Here is a 15,632-nt window from a genome sequence, read left to right on the forward strand (position 1 = left end):
CCTGTGGACCGAGGGCCCCTCAGAACAGCCCTGCCCCTGGCCACGCTTCCGCGGGGCCACCCAAGGACAGGGACTGAGGGCCGGGCACCAGAGGACGCGCTCGGACCCCGCCGTGCGGGACGTCGTGGCCGCCACAGGCTCTGCCCCAGGCCCCACGCAGAGGCGCCTGCTCGCCGCCCTTGGGCTCACAGGTCCCCGCCCAGCCGCAGACGGGGAGGCCGCTGCCCTCGGGTGCCCCGCGCCCGCCCCTCAGCACTCCGCACCTTCCCTCACGAGTCGGCAGGTGGCCCAGAGCGGGTCACGGCAGGACACACGGCAAACCGCGCCCACCGGCACCACAGTGGTGCCGAGACAGGACGGGCCGGCACGCCACTGCGACGCTGGGCAGCGGCCGGGAGCCCCGATGCGGGTGGGGACGGAGGGAGGCAAGCCCCCTTGAGCACCTTTTTATTTCTTTTAAGGTTTATTTATTTATCAGAGAGAGAGAGAGAGAGAGAGGCAGAGACACAGGAGGAGGGAGAAGCAGGCTCCAAGCCAGGAGCCCGATGTGGGATTCGATCCCGGGACTCCAGGATCACGCCCTGGGCCAAAGGCAGGCACTAAAAAAAAAAAAAAAAAAAAAAAAAAAAAAACAAAGGCAGGCGCTAAACCGCTGGGCCACCCAGGGATCCCCTCGAGCACCTTTTTAAATTAATTTTTATTCGCCCCTGTAAGAAATTCAGGAAAATGATGACCGATCGCCATCTCCGTGAAGCTGCCTAGAGGTGGTCATTAAACTCCCCGAAGGCCGTGATTCATTGGGTCTCCAGGCTGAGACAGGACGGGGGGACACCGCTGCGAAGCGCTGCCTGCACGGCGTCCCCAGCGCACCCGCTGGCTCCCAGCTCCCTGACCTGCCGCTGGTGGTCTCGGCGCGTGTGCCGCGAGCACGTCGCCTGGACGTCCGCCTCCCGCTACTTCCACAGCTCCCCCAGTGGCCTCTGCGCAGCGGCCTGCATGGTGTCCACAGAGAGGGCGTGGATTTCCTTGTGGACGGCTTCGATGCTTTTGGAAGCGTCGACCATCTGTCCGTCCCCACCGGGAGGCAGAAGAAAAAGGACGGTTAGTGCTTTTCCCGATTCTCCATGTGTGCGGTGGCTGCAGACGGGGCTGGGCTCCGAAGGGCACAGCACACCTTTGGGGTCCTTCGCCCGACCTTGCTGACCTTTGCCCTTGGCCTGGGTCCAGCTCCCGCTGCAGCCCCGACACAGGAGCTGCCCCAACACAGGAGAAGCACCCAGTCTCGCTCCTGATCAGACCCTCCCGCCCCAGCCTGCAGGGCTCTGATCCCGCGCAGCGTGCGGACAGCCTGCCCCCGCCCCGAGGCCTCGCCCGATGCTGCTGGGAGCTCCCGGAGCTTCTGCCCGGAAGCCAAGCCGGGTCTGAATCCTGTCCTCCCTGGGAAGGTCGCTTCGTCCTGACCCAGCAGGCTGCCCCCCAGCCCCGGTGCGATCGGTGCCGAGCCGTCACGTGGGAAGCGTGAGGACCCCTGGTCCCCAAGGGGAAGGGGACCGGCTGCCTGAGAAACGGCTCTCTGCTCAAAGCAAGGACGGGGCAGGCCAGGAGCTTCCGTGGGCTCGGGCTGCCCTGCTTCATGGCCGAGGCCGGGCGCACGGCACAATGAGTCCCCGGGGACACCGGGAAGAGGCTGCTGGGGTGTAGACTCCCTCAGAGGCGTGTACGACCGTTGCATGAGGTCGGACAGCATGGCTCAGGATGGCCTCCTGCACAGCCGCGGGCCCCACGCAGTGACACCCCCGACGGCTTCCGGGACCGCCTGCTGCACTCCGTGAACCGGGTGCAGCCTCGCACACAGGCCTACTGCACGCGCTCACAGGTCTCCACTGTCCCGTGGGCATATCACTCATAAACTATGTCTCTGGTCCTCTGAGGGCCTGGGAGCCACGACGGCGCCGCACGAAGCAGCACCTGGGCCCTGGGCACAGACCGAGAAGACCTTCCTCTGCAACGAGGAGGCCCAGACAGGTGATGCCAGATGGGCTGGCAAGTCCAGGACGAACCCAGAGACCACTAAGTGCTGCGGAGCGGATGCCAGTGAGCGCCCCGGTGTGCAGGGACCTCGGCGCCGGGCCGGGCAGTCTGCTCACTGAAACCCCCAACACCAAGATCAGCAGCGCCCAGATAAGCGACTGTCACCTGAAGTAGAGCCAAGTGAAATCCTACACTCGCAGGATGCGGTGAGAACCTGGCACCCCTGCCCCAGCCTCCTGCCGAAGACGCATGGCCTGGACCCAGTCATGGGCGACCAGCAAGGTCCACCTGGGATTCATCTAGAATCCAACTGCTGTGACCTTCGGAAGCGTCAGTGTCGTGAAGGTCACAGGCTGGAGACAAGAGGGGGCTGTACACGGGGTCATCCGTTAAAGGACAGCAGTGGACCCACGGGGGAACCCAAACGGGGCTCGGGGACCTGAGGGTAGCGAGGGGCTCGTGCTCGTGTCCCACGTCTGACAGCACACGGCAGGGAGGGGGCGTCAGGCACTAATTCGTTCTCAAAAGGTCTCTGGGGAGGGTTTTCTGTACTAGCGAGTTGTAACTTTTCTTTTTTTTTTTTTTATAATTGCTTAACATTTTTTTCAAAGAATCCTAAACTTCATTTTTTGACAAATAAACGCTGAGAGTTCTAGACCAGGAGACCTGCCCTACAGGAAAGGTTAAAAGATGTTCTTAAGCTAAAGGGAGCAACACAGGATGGAAATGGGAGTGGGGCGGCCGGCGCGAGCCCCAGCAGCAGGAGCTGGCTTCCTGTTCCCTCCCCGCTCCCGCTCCTTCCTCCTTGACTTGTTCCTCACGAGGTTTGAAATGTGTTAGGAATGAAGGATAAATAGCTTAAACCGTGTAGAACGGGTTGACAAAAACAAGAAGGGGACGGAACTTTGCAATTCTGTGTAGGATGCGACCTATCAGTACAAAACCCGGACTGACGGTTCCGCCTGGGCAAAGAAATGCCTTCTCAGGGTGTCAGACGAGCCACGCGCGCTCCGCGCTGACGTGAGCAGCGCAGGGAAGGGCCGCGCACCCCAAGCTCCCCCCCGCCTCCCCTGCGTCTGGCCGCCGGAGCCCTGAGCCACGTCCAGGACGGCGTGGACGGCGTGTCCATCGATTCTGTGCATCTCTGAGCAAGACATGTCACAAAACTCTAGGAAAGGTGATTTTTTGGGTCTGGGAACATTCCAAAATGTTTCCATGTGATTTAATGGTAGTTGCGTCTTTGCTTTATGCCCCTTTGCTTACGGTAAGTTTCCTGGGAACTCTAGCTTGATAGCGGGTGAAACCCGACTTTAAAAACACGGAGCCCCCAGAGCGCCACCCCGGGGAGCAAGCGGCCAGGATACAGCGTGGACGGTGGGGGGCAGGCAGCAGCTGACACCCCAAACCTCCACAGGGCGGCAGGGCTGTAGCCCCTCTCTGCAGTGGAACTTATCAGCCGTCCACCAAATCACCTTTGTCGTTGCCCACACGGAAGGGGGGCCCTGGCAACCAGGGTGTGGCCCCACGGGGCGGTCCTGGGGGTGCCCTCTGGGAAGTGTCCTGTGGTGGAGGCAGCAGGGCTGAGGGGCGCCGAGTGCAGGGAGATGGCAGGGTGTGGTGGCGGCCGTGAGGCCCGGGCCTGGGAGATGGAGTGGAGACGGGAGCTCATCCCCACGCAGGGGAACGAGGACGGGCCCAGCGGCCGGATGCGGCCAGACAGGGCGGAGAGGCAGGCGGCCAATGACTCCCCGGGGTGGGGCTGAGCCCCGAAGCAGCCAACCCAACTTTTGAGGAGGTTATGGAGGGGGTGGGGGTCCAGAGCCCCGAGGAGCCCAAAGGCCAAGTGAGGAGGGAGTCACGGGTCCCACGACCAGCACAGCCGGGCCCGGTGAGGATGGCGTGGGGGGGCTGCTGCGTGCGGGCCAGCTGGCCAGTCTCCCCAACTCGCCCACTGGCCACCAAACTGCTCGGTTTGGGCACAGCTCACAGAGGAACAGAATCTGCTGCAGGAGACGCCCCGGCGGCGACCCTGGAAGACCCCTCACCTTCCAGTTCACGGTCTGATCTGCCATCAGCTGGTGGAAGCGACGCAGGGCCCGCTCCTGGAACTTCCCGTCCTCGTAGCGCTCGCGGCCAAACTCTCCCCGGGTGGCCGCCTCCGCCAGGCGCAGCTGCAGGAACACCACCAGGTCCGGCTTCGGGAGGCCCACGTCCGGCTGCTTGCACCAGTCCAGGGAAAAGTCCTGCGGCAGAGAGCCCAGCGGTTAGAGTAAGAAGGTGGGACGGGCCTGACGTTCAGTTTCACGGTTCCTGACGAAGGGAACAAATGATCTACCGTTTGTCCGAGACGCTGGCGCTTCCTTCTGAGACCTCAGAGGGTTTGCTTGGACTTTGGGAATAAACATTCAAAGACCAGGTGCCGTGCAGCCCCGGGGGCCCAGGGCTCGGACCCCGGCTCCAGCCCCGAACCCACACCTGTGGGCAGCCCCCTGCCAGGGACGCTGGAGACGCACTGTGAGCGCTCGCCGTGCGCCAGTCCTGCACGCTTCTGCCCAGTTCACCTCCATGAACTTCAAAATAGTGTCATTTCTGGAGGCAAAGGTCATGGCCAGCAAGGCCCCGTCTCAGGGCCACATTGCTCGGACGACAGAGTTAGAACCCAGCTATACGCTTGGAGCCACAGGCCCCAGGAAGAGACGCAGCTGAGGAGCGAGGCCCACGGCCCCCAGCCACGCGGCAGCACGTCGGGACATGAGGGAGCCAGGCCGCGGCACGACGGTCCTCCGTCCTGTCCTCCTCTTACAGATGGGACCTCAGTGAGCAACGCTTCCAGGCAAGTGTGGTTCAGGGATTCCAGGGCGCCTGGGGGCTCCGTGGCTGGGCATCTGCCCTCCGCTCAGGTCATGATCCCGGGGTCCTGGGATCGAGTCCCACCTCTGCCGCTGTCTCTGCCTCTCTCTGTGTCTCTCACGATTTATTTACTTATTCATGAGGCCCAGAGAGGGAGGCAGAGACGCAGGCAAAGGGAGAAGCAGCTCCCTGTGGGGGGCCCGACATGGGACTCACTCCTGGGACCCCAGGGTCATGCCCTGAGCCACCAAGTGTCCCATAAAATCTTTTAAAAAAGGGTGGGACGCCCAGGGGTTCGGTGGGTGAGCACCTGCCTTCAGCTCAGGGGGTGACCCCGGGATACCAGGATCGAGTCCCATGTGGGGCTCCCTGCATGGAGACCGCTTCTCCCTCTACCTGTGTCTCTCCCTCTCTGTGGGTCTCTCGTGAATAAAAAAAATTTTTAAATAAATAAAATAAAATAAAATGAAAAAAGGACTTCCAGCCAGCAGAGGGGGGAGGACAGGCAGACTTGAACGGTCATCGGTTTGCGACCCCTCGTGCAGGAACCACCAAGGGCTATTGCCCCAAACGAGGCAGCCCGACACCCTGTGTCTCGGGATGGGAGCCCAATGCTGCCTCAAGTAGCTGCCCAGAGTAAGATTCTTAAAAATTTTAATACAAGAGAAAAGGAGATGTGGGAGCCTGTATTTTAAGAGCTTAAAGAGACACGTCAAATAGGCCCCTAAAGGATCCTGATTCCGTCTAACTGTAAAAACACAAGACAAATCAGACGGTTGGCGACAGCACTGGCCACTCTGCACGCGGACCAAGGGACAGCAGCGCCAAATGCCTGAGGTTTGAGGCGAGACCATGTTTATAAGAAGTTGTTTCGGGGACGTGAACTGAAATGTTCACGAAGGGGCTGCTGCTGTATCCGGAGGCTCAGCAGGGACACCAAAAGGCTCGGAGGCAGGGGACACGCTTGGGGCCAATCCTTCTCCCTGCTGGCTTACACGTGACAAGGTCTAAGCAGCGGAACCAAGTGGCGGTGCGGCCACCGCCATTACACCCACAGAACAGCGAGGCCAGGAAGACAGCACCACACCAGAGCGGAGGGGGCCTGCTGAGCGACCCTCCCGCCCACGGAGGGTGGTGACTAACAGCGGCCGGGGAACAGTTCTGAAGCCGCAGCTCCAGGAACGCCCGCTCCTCCTAGCAACGAAGAGCCAACGTGCAAGCAAAGAGGGGGCTCCCCACCCTCCCAGGGGCAGCGTGTGAAGGCACCGAGTCCACCGGGCGCCATCCCACCGGGGACCAGGCGCACTCACCTCCTTGGCACTGGTGAAGGCGACACCAGAAAACGCGTATCTGTCAACAATGAGGGTGATGCCCTGGCTCAACTTCTTCTTAATTAACGGCCTAGAAAACAGAGAGCACTTCTGAGCCGCGGTCCTGGCCTCGCAGGCCCGGAGCACAACTCACGACACAGCAGCACAGCCGAGGGATTGCAGCACAGCAGTCCATGACCTTGTTTTTGTTCAGAAAAGCTCTGGAGCTTCTCTTTAGCAGATGCCACCGGGGTGTGAAGACGACGCATCCATGGAAGCATAACACACACGATCACGTGAAGATGGACGAACAGAGGAGGGCCTGTGGTGTCTGCGCAGGGGTGCAGAGGGGCCAGGCTACCCTGGGAAGGAGCACCCAGGAGCAGGTGCAGCCGGACAGCAGGAGGCTCGCGGCCTAGACCCCAAAGGGCAAGGACAAGGATGGGCAGGCTGGCCAAGGATGTCCTCGACCAGGTGACGGCAGCTCAACCGCCACCACCCCAAGATCTTAGGAACATGTGCACAAAGGGCTGGACATCAGCAGGAAGTGGCACTAGTGCTCTGTGGACAAAGATGTTGGTTATGCGTGCCCTTGAAAGGCTCCCAGACCGGCAGGGAGGGAGGAGGCACAGCTCCGGCAGCCACACGCAGCTTCCATCACGGCACTACCCGCAGCCCACGCTATGAAGACTACCTAAGCTCACAGAGAGAGAATCGGTGGCACAGGTACACAGAGCATGTGCACAGCCGTGTGCGGCCTGAGGGGTGTCTAGCAGCCGGCCAACCATCTCCTCGTGTCCGGAGAGCAGAGCACAAACCAGTACACGCGGCAGGCTGTGCTCTGCGGAAGGCGGCAAACTGGTGAATGGGGACATCACATGTGTCTCTGCTTCTATGTAAAAAAAAAAAAAAAAAAATTCTGGGGAGGAAAACTAGGAATATGTTACCCACAGAGGAAGGGCAGAGGCGGGGGGGGGGGGGGGGGAGCCGTAAGGCAGTTACCTTTTTGTAGGACTTTGACCCTTAGAAGCACTTAATGTTTTATGTGTTTGAAAACTAAAATTAAATCCAGACGGGAAAAAACCCTAAAACCATACACAAATGAACCAGTATCCCAAATGAACACACAGCGAGCAGGGGAAAATTCTGCTCCAGGAGACCTTGAACACAGCACCCACTGTGCCCTTCCTTGGTCTGAGGATAGAGCTGCCAACCAGCACTGACCTCTGTGCAGGCTTCTACAGAAGTGCGTGAGCTGACGGCACCGAGCGTCAGGAAGAGCACTGGGGCCAGCTTGGATCAGCAGGTACCAGGGGGAACGCATGAGTTTTATCACAAATACAAATAGACACAAAGACAGACGTATATGCAGGAGCCCAGGAGCAGGGACGCCAACTAGAGGCAAGCACCCAGTACCCTGACGTTGGTTTCTAAACCCCATACTCCACTAAACAGAAAAGTGCAGCTGGTTCTTGGGCGGGAGCAGGAGAAAACACAAGAGAAACCTAACATCTTATTCTATCAAAAAGTTCTCAAAATATGAGGCCTGGAAACACAGCAAATGGACACAGGAACCAACATGAAGAGATTTCCAGAGGCCAAATCTGCGATCTAAACGCCAACACGTGGGGCGCCTGGGTCCTGAGTCTGTTAAGCGTCTGCCTGAATTCAGCTCAGGTGATGACCCCAGGGCCCTGGGATCAAGTCCTGCATCGAGGTCCACATTCAGTGGGGAGTCTGATCCTCCCTTTCCATCTGCCCCCGGCTCATTCTCTCTCTTAAATAAAATCTTTTAAAAAAATAAACATCAAAACAACTGACAGTATGACCCACCTAGTAAAAAACGACTTGTGAGTCCGCGTCCCTACTGATGGCAGACGCATGGATGACTACTGGGGGCGGGGGGGGGGGGGGGGGGATGTGCAGGAAAGCTCTTCCTTACATAGGAAGCCAACTAATAACAATGTAGAAGTGATGAATTAGGAAGATCACCATTTGGAATCACAACAGACTTTGGGTGGGATTATTAATAAACGATAAAAATAGAAAAATCAAGGGTTAATAAGAAAGTGGGTATTTTATGTAGTTTTGTAGTATTTCCCCTTTTGACTACTCATAAAGTCACTTGGCCAGCATACCCTTCACCAGCAACCCAGTGATGGCCAAACCACATCATATCCCTCCTGGCTCAACGTCCCAAAGAGGACCAACCCAATGTCACTTCCATGATGTTTCTCCAAAAATACAAACGCAGAGGTACTCGTGAGGAAATATCAGATAAACTGTGAATTTTATAAAATAAATGACCTGCAATTTTAAATTAGGAAGCAAGTGATAACACAAATGTGGCAAAGTATTAGTAACAGATGAAGTTTGGAGGGGCATACAGGAATTCTCGGCACTGTTCTTGCAACTCTTCCTTCCAGTTGACTGAAATTATTCCAAAGTAAAAACTTAAAAATAGGTAGACGTGGGATCCCTGGGTGGCGCAGCGGTTTGGCGCCTGCCTTTGGCCCAGGGCGCGATCCTGGAGACCCGGGATCGAATCCCACGTCGGGCTCCCGGTGCATGGAGCCTGCTTCTCCCTCTGCCTGTGTCTCTGCCTCTCTCTCTCTCTCTGTGTGTGTGACTATCATAAATAAAAATTAAAAAAAAAAAATAGGTAGACGTGGGCAGCCTGGGTGGCTCAGCGGTTTAGCGCCCCCTTAGGTCTAGGTGGTGACCCTGGGGTCCCGGGATCGAGTCCCGCCTCCGGCTCTCTGCATGGAGCCTGCTTCTCCTTCTGCCTGTCTCTGATGAATAAATAAAATCTTTAAAAACAAACAAAAGTAGAGGAGAAATGCTAGATTGCTAACAGAAGTAAAGAAATCACTCATTTCTAGGAACAAATTCCTGCATAGAGTAGTGTTTAAGATGCTCCTGGGAGAGCGCTGGGTTTTGGTCAACAGAGATAGGGGAGGAGAAGGAGGATGTGGCCCCATTCTGTGACGGGAGTACCACACATTCTGGGCGCCCGGACTGTAAAGATGCCAAAGGACAAGTATCTTCAGGAACCAGCAACCAACACAGTTAAGATAAAGCAGAGCAAAAAGGTGGACAACGAAAGGGCTGGAGGAAATGCCAGTTTCGTCACAAGGTGCTTCCCAACAGTGCAGGTTTACTGAGCACTGGTTCCCAGGTGTGCCTGGTGGTCGTGGTGCCACGTGTGAACCTAGCATCTGGCCTGTCACCCAAGGACTTTCAAATCTGACGGACCGAATGGCAGTGGCTAGAATGACCAAAGGGGTCACAGCGGGAGTGGACGGCAAGCACACAGGCCTGTGTGGCAAGCACAGGATCCCTAGAAGTGGAGTCAGCATTACTTTTACTTTTCATTTTTATGTACACCTACATTATTTTTCTACAAAGCCTCAAAAAGCAAAATTGGAACAATGAGGTAGATAACTTCCAGATGTACTAAAGAGCATAAAGACAGACGATCTCATTTTCTTCTAATACTTGGGAGTGGGAAGGCCTTTCCAAACAAGACACACTTAGCCGGAAGAAAGTGGTGCAGGCCTGGAGGAAAGCGGTGCAGGCTTGCTTGCAACTGTGCAGAACCACGAGGGGGCATCTGCGCAACAGCCTTTCTGGAAAGCACCCCAGGCTAGGAGTCAGGGCTCCGCAAGGCAGAAACAGCCAGTTCCTACATGCTTTGTAAGTACGACCCCATTTATTTATGCTACAAAAAAAAAACAAAAAACACTCCACTGTCGTGTGTATATAAACGGAAACAAAAGCATCTAGAGGCAAACAGCACAGGCACTTGATCAAGTTAAACGTCAAGGGAAGCAGCAGCAGTAAGAAGACGTAGAACAGAAGGGGCGTGTTAAGGTGGATTGTGAGCTTCGGTTAACAGGCTGTCAACACGGGGCGCCTGGTGGCTCAGGTCACGGGATTGAGCCCTCGGGCTCCCTGGTGCTCAGCACTGTCAGCTCATCCCTGTCCCGCCCCCTGCTCGCACCTCTCCTCTTTCCTCTCAAATAAACAAAATCTTAAAAAAAAAAAAATGTGCCCACATCAGTTTATCCACGGAAACAAATATAACTCCCTAATCTAAGACAACATCAGATTTGGGGGCGCGGAGCGGGGGGACCTCTACAGTCCTCACCAGATTTTTTTTTTTAAGATTTTATTTATCCATGAGAGACACAGAGAGAGAGGCAGCGACCCCGGCAGAGGGAGCAGCAGGCTCCATGCGGGAAGCCCGACGCGGGCCTGGATCCGGGCTCCCGGGTCACGCCCTGGGCCGCGGGCCCCCCTGGAACCTGACGCTACCCTGCGAGGTGAGGCCTGCGAGGAGCCGGCGGCGGGGGCGGGGGGCGGGGGCAGCGCGGGGGGGAAGGGGGAGGGGGGAGGGGGCCGGGGGCGGGGCGGGGGCAGCGCGGGGCGCGGGGCGCGGGGGGCGGGGGCGGCCTTTACACTTGCTCCCAGCGGTTGGCGGAGAAGAGCAGGTGCACCGAGTGGTCCTCCACGTCGCTCTTCTTCTCCAAGTAGGAGCTCAGGAGTTGCCCGATTTCCGTTGATCTCTCTGCAAAGAGGGAACGGGCACGCGGGTGAGCGCCGAGGGCTGCGACGCGGCCGCACACGCCCCGGGAGCCAGGCCCGCCCCGGGACCCCGCCCGCCCGCCCGCCCGCCGCGCGCGCCCACCCGGGAAGCGGAGCAGCTCTGCGCGGTGGCCCGCGGCGCACAGGGCGGCCACCAGCCGGCGGCTCTGCGTGCTCTTCCCCGCGCGGTCCACGCCCTCCAGCACGATGAGGGCCCCGCGCCCGCCCGCCATCCTCGCGCCCGTCCGCCCGCGCCCGCCGTGACCCCGCGACCCCGCGCCGCCCGGAGCTCCGATTGGCGGGCGTCCGCGGCGCGCGCTCCGATTGGCTGAAGCGGGGGCGGCACGGCGCGCGCGGCGAGGGCCGGAAACGGCTGTGGCGCGCTCCGGGAGTGACCCCCTCGGCCTCGCACGCCGGGATTGGCTGCCGGTCCCCAGCCTTGCCCGGATTGGCTGGCATCGGCCGGGCAGGGACCGGCCTTCCGGGCGCGGCGGGCTAGGCGGGCGGGCGGCCGGAACCCGGGGCTGCGGGGCCGTGGGAGCCGGGAGCCCGCCCGGCGGAGACCCGGGGCGCGGAGGGGCGGGCCGTCGGCCGGGGCCGGGGGCGGGGGCGGGACCCGAACCCGCGGCTCCCCGAGGACGCAGCTTCGGCTGGAGCCTCCCCGGGTCCCGAGGCGGCCGCCGCCCGCGCTGCACCTGCCGCCCCCGCCGTCTGGGCCGCGGGAGCCCCGGACAGCAACCCCCCCCCCCGGATGCAGCCCGCCGCCCCGGGAGCAGCGCCCGGCCAGGATGCCCGTCCCCCGGCCTCCCGGGGTCAGCGTGCGCGCGGAGCCTCGCACCACGGCCGCAGGGGGGCCCCGAGCTGGCCTGGCCGCCCCTGCGCGCGGAGGAGCCTCGTGGACGGGGGGTGCAGGCGGTGCTGCAGGCGGTGCTGCAGGTGGTGCCGCAGGTGGTGCTGCAGGTGCACCCGACTGCCGAAGCCCCAGCGAGCCCGGGTATCCAGGTGCTGCAGGCCCAGCCGGCAGATCGTGCCTCCTACATCAGTGCCAACCCCGGTGCCGCAGCACCAGCCTGACCGGCTTCCCTCTCCACCCGTGGCTCCAAGGCCAGAGTCAGGCAGCCACGAACCACTTCTGCTGGTTGCTGATGTCCAAGCTCACGTAGACCCTTGAGCTGCTCCAGCTTGTCCCTCCCGGTCACCGGTGACTCCAGCATCCACGCCCATCCAGTGCGGGTCTCGTGGCCCTGCCACTGACCCAGGAGCACCCTTGCATCTGGCCGGCAGTCCCCTTTCTGCTCTGCTGCATGGGCGGTTACAGGTCAGGCCCGGTGTTCAGCACAGTCCACCTGGAGCCGTGCAGGTAGGCTCTGCACAGCCCCACGGAGGCCTCCTAGGTGGGCACAAGGACGTCCTGTTGGTGGAGGAAATTGCAGTGTTCTGGTGTCTGTGCTTGGAGACGGGGGACCCAGAAAGGGTTGTAAGGTGCTGATAGTTGAAGCTGGCTGCTGGGCACCCAGGGCCCATTAGGGGCCCCCTACTCTTACACGTTTGAGATTGTCCATTTAAAAAAAAAAGACACTAGAGCCCTTTGTTCCCTGTTCCTCGTGTGTCATCCCTTCCGCCTCACAGGACTGTCATCAAAGTCCTCACTGGGTTAGCCGGCCGCCCTACCAAGACAGCACGGCCCAGGGGCTCCCAGCAGCTGCAGTCTTCCCACCCTGCAGGATGGGGACAGGTCTGGTGTCTCTTCCTCTCCGTTAACCTATGCAAATGCAGTCACGTTGGGGGTCCAGGTTCAACCTATGAATTTGGGGGGGTATTCAGTCCACAGCCCTCACCCACCTCCAGAAGGGTCTGCTGGGCACGGGCGCCCTACTACGTCTCCCCGTCCCACTTGTGTGGCCGTGTGGCTGAACACCAAGTACGTATGAGCAGATGTGGGGTGTGCTGCTTTAGACAGAAAACTCTCCCTCTGCCCACTGCTCCCCCTCCTTGCATTTCAGCCTCAGCCACTGACGACGACAAAGCTCCCTGGGGGCAGACCCCATGCTGGAAGGAATCTGGGCCCCTGAGTGGCCCCAGGGACGTGGCTGCTGCCCCCTGGGCTCTTCACATTGGGGCTTCTGCACAATAAATAAAATTCTGTCTTTTCTAAGCCACTGGATTTTGATTGGGTTACTCTGTTAGACTGGCCTAGCCTTCCTCTAAAGCACTGTTTCTTGATGGGTGACATGTTGATTGTCACAATGTGGTGGGGTGCTACCTGTATCTAGTGAGTAGAAGCCACGGATGCTCTAAAGCACCCAATAAGCACCCCCGACCCTCACCCCAGCACAGAGTTACGGGCCCACAATATCAACACTGCTGAGGTTGAGAAACCCTGCTTTTAAGTACATCACAATAAAAGGAGTCCTCTCTCTGGTTGCTTCTAGACCTCTTTGTAAGAGGATTCATCAGTTTTCTTAAGTGGATGAAAGAAGACGAACTGCTATCTGGAAGAAGTTATTCTCAATATCGGATACATGAAAGGCCATTAGCCTTATTTTTCTAGATGAAGGCATGAAAATCAGTTTCCTCGTAGATCGTAGAGGACATAAAATGATAGAAGTGCAAATAGCCAGTGGATATGGAAAAGTACGTTTAGCCTCACGTAAAATCAACGAAATACAAATTAAAACACGTGTTGGCTTTTTGGTTATTTTTTTCCTATCCAGTTACTAAAAAAGCCTGACAAAATCTAGGGTTGACAAAAGTGTAAAACATCCTTCATAATGGAGTGTCGGTATAACTTTTCCCTTGTGCAATTCGTTTAGAAGTGTCAGCACTTAGAACATGCAATACTTTTAGAGCTGGCAATTGCATTTCTTTTTTCTTCCTTTCTTTTTCTGAGAGAGGAGGGAGAGGGAGAATAGTAAGCAGGCTTCACAGGCAGCCTGAGCCCCATGTGGGGCTCGATCTCAGGACCCTGAGATCATGATCTGAGCCGAAGTCAAGAGTCCAAAGCTTAACCGACATGAACCACCCAGACACCCCTAGCAATTCTGTTCCTAAGAACTTATCCCAAAGAACTAATAGGACAAGGTGTAAATTAGAGATGGACTCAACCCTTGCTACTCCTCCCATTGAGAGGCGTGTCTCGTTCCCTTCCCTTCAGATCTGGGTTAGCCCCAACGGTTTGCTTTACCAATAAAATATGAGATGTCAGGACTACTGAGTAGAGTTCACAAATATTGCAGCTTCTACTGAGGCGTCCTGGAACTCTGGAAGCCCTGCACGGCAATAAACCGAGTACCGCTACCTGGGGACTGTGGCGCTGGAGAGGTCCTATGTAGGCACGCTGGGCCATAATGCCAACCGAGTGACCCCTTCTAGCCACCCCAGTGAGGTCTAAAATGTTAGAACAAAAGAATCACCTGGCTGAGCCTTGCAGAAATGTGACTCAAAAATTGTGATAATCGTTCTTTTAAACCATTGTTTTCAGGTAGCTTAGTTTGCAGCAATAAATAATTGGAACATACAGCCATATGCATAAATGTTCACCAGGGCGTTTTTATGCTAATGAAAATTGGAAACAAAAATTAATGTACATCTATTGTTAAAATATGGCACACCAAGGCAATGAAATATAGTAAATATAATAAAGTAGAATTGAATAAAACATGGCCAGATGTTTGTGAAGAGTATTAAATTAAAAAGGTAAATAGTGGGCAGCCTGGGTGGCTCAGCGGTTTAGCGCCACCTTCACCCTGGGGCGTGATCCTGGAGACCCGGGATTGAGTCCCGCATCAGGCTTCCTGCCTGGAGCCTGCTTCTCCCTCTGCCTGTGTCTCTGCCTCTCTCTGTGTGTCTCTATGAATGGATAAATAAAACCTTAAAAAAAAAAAAAAAAGGTAAATAGTAGGGAGCGCCTGGGTGGCCTAGCGGTTGGGTGGTTGCCTTTGGCTCAGGTCATGATCCGGGGTCCTGGGATCGGGTCCCACATTGGGCTCCCTACAGGGAGCCTTCTTCTCCCTCTGCCTCTCTCTGTGTCTTTCATGAATAAATGAATAAAATCTAAGAAAAAAAAAGCACATAGTAGAAAAATGGATAATATGATTCATCAGTGAGATAACCAAAAGCCCAATTTAAAAAATGAGCAAAAGTTATGGGGTGCCCGGGTGGCTCCGTTGGTTTAGCATCTGACTCTTGGTTTCAACTCAGGTTGTGATCTCAGGGTCACAGGATCTGGCCCTGCATCTTGCCTCTCTCCATGCTCAGTGGGGAGTCTGCATCCCCTCTGCCCACCCCCCCCAACTCTGTCTCTAAAGTAAATACACCTTTTTTTTAAAAAATATAAGACATGGGCAAACGTTATGGACAGCTCACCAAAGAAGATAATAGATGACAAGTACACGTGTGAGAAGATGCTCATTAGGGAACTGCAAATAGAATGATGAGCCATCTCTCCACACCTATCAGAACAGAACGGTCAAAATCAGGGACACTGGCAGCAAATGTTAGTGAGGACGTGAGCAATGGGAACTCTTATTCTTCGCTGGTGGTGATGAAAGGGGATGGGGCCACTTTGGAAGACAGTTTGGTGGTTTCCCACAAACCTAGACAGTCTTACGCTTCTTCGTATTCAACCAAAGGAATTTGCACACAAAAACCTGCACAACAGTGATTATAGTAGCTTTACTCGTAATCGCCCAAACTTGGAGACAACCAAGGTGTCCCTCCGTAGGTGAACGGGTAAACCGTGGCCCATCCAGACGATCAAGTGTTACGCAGCATTAAGAAGAGACGAGCCGTGAAGCCACAGAAGAGCGTGGAGGAGACCTAATGCCTTTTACTCCGTGGAAGCCAACCTGAAGT

At 57.0% G+C, this 15,632-nt stretch overlaps 1 protein-coding gene and 1 long non-coding RNA gene across 2 annotated transcripts; one reads left to right on the top strand and one right to left on the bottom strand.

The window, feature by feature from the left end:
- Positions 1–444: 444 nt before the first annotated feature.
- On the bottom strand, positions 445–11,051 carry DTYMK (deoxythymidylate kinase). Its single transcript, XM_025463782.3, has 5 exons — positions 10,882–11,051; positions 10,653–10,761; positions 6,192–6,282; positions 4,077–4,274; positions 445–1,064 (listed from the first exon to the last, which is right to left on the bottom strand). The coding sequence occupies exons 1-5, from the start codon at positions 11,009–11,011 to the stop codon at positions 954–956; spliced, it is 639 nt and encodes a 212-aa protein (XP_025319567.1). The 5' UTR covers positions 11,012–11,051; the 3' UTR covers positions 445–953.
- A 223-nt stretch (positions 11,052–11,274) lies between these two features.
- Positions 11,275–12,938, top strand: LOC112670044 (uncharacterized). The gene is made up of 2 exons (XR_003142744.3): positions 11,275–12,138; positions 12,408–12,938. It is a non-coding gene; the product is annotated as an uncharacterized LOC112670044 (long non-coding RNA).
- The last annotated feature ends 2,694 nt before the right edge of the window (positions 12,939–15,632 follow it).

This window comes from Canis lupus, chromosome 25, assembly GCF_003254725.2.
Source record: "Canis lupus dingo isolate Sandy chromosome 25, ASM325472v2, whole genome shotgun sequence".
NCBI lineage: Eukaryota > Metazoa > Chordata > Mammalia > Carnivora > Canidae > Canis > Canis lupus.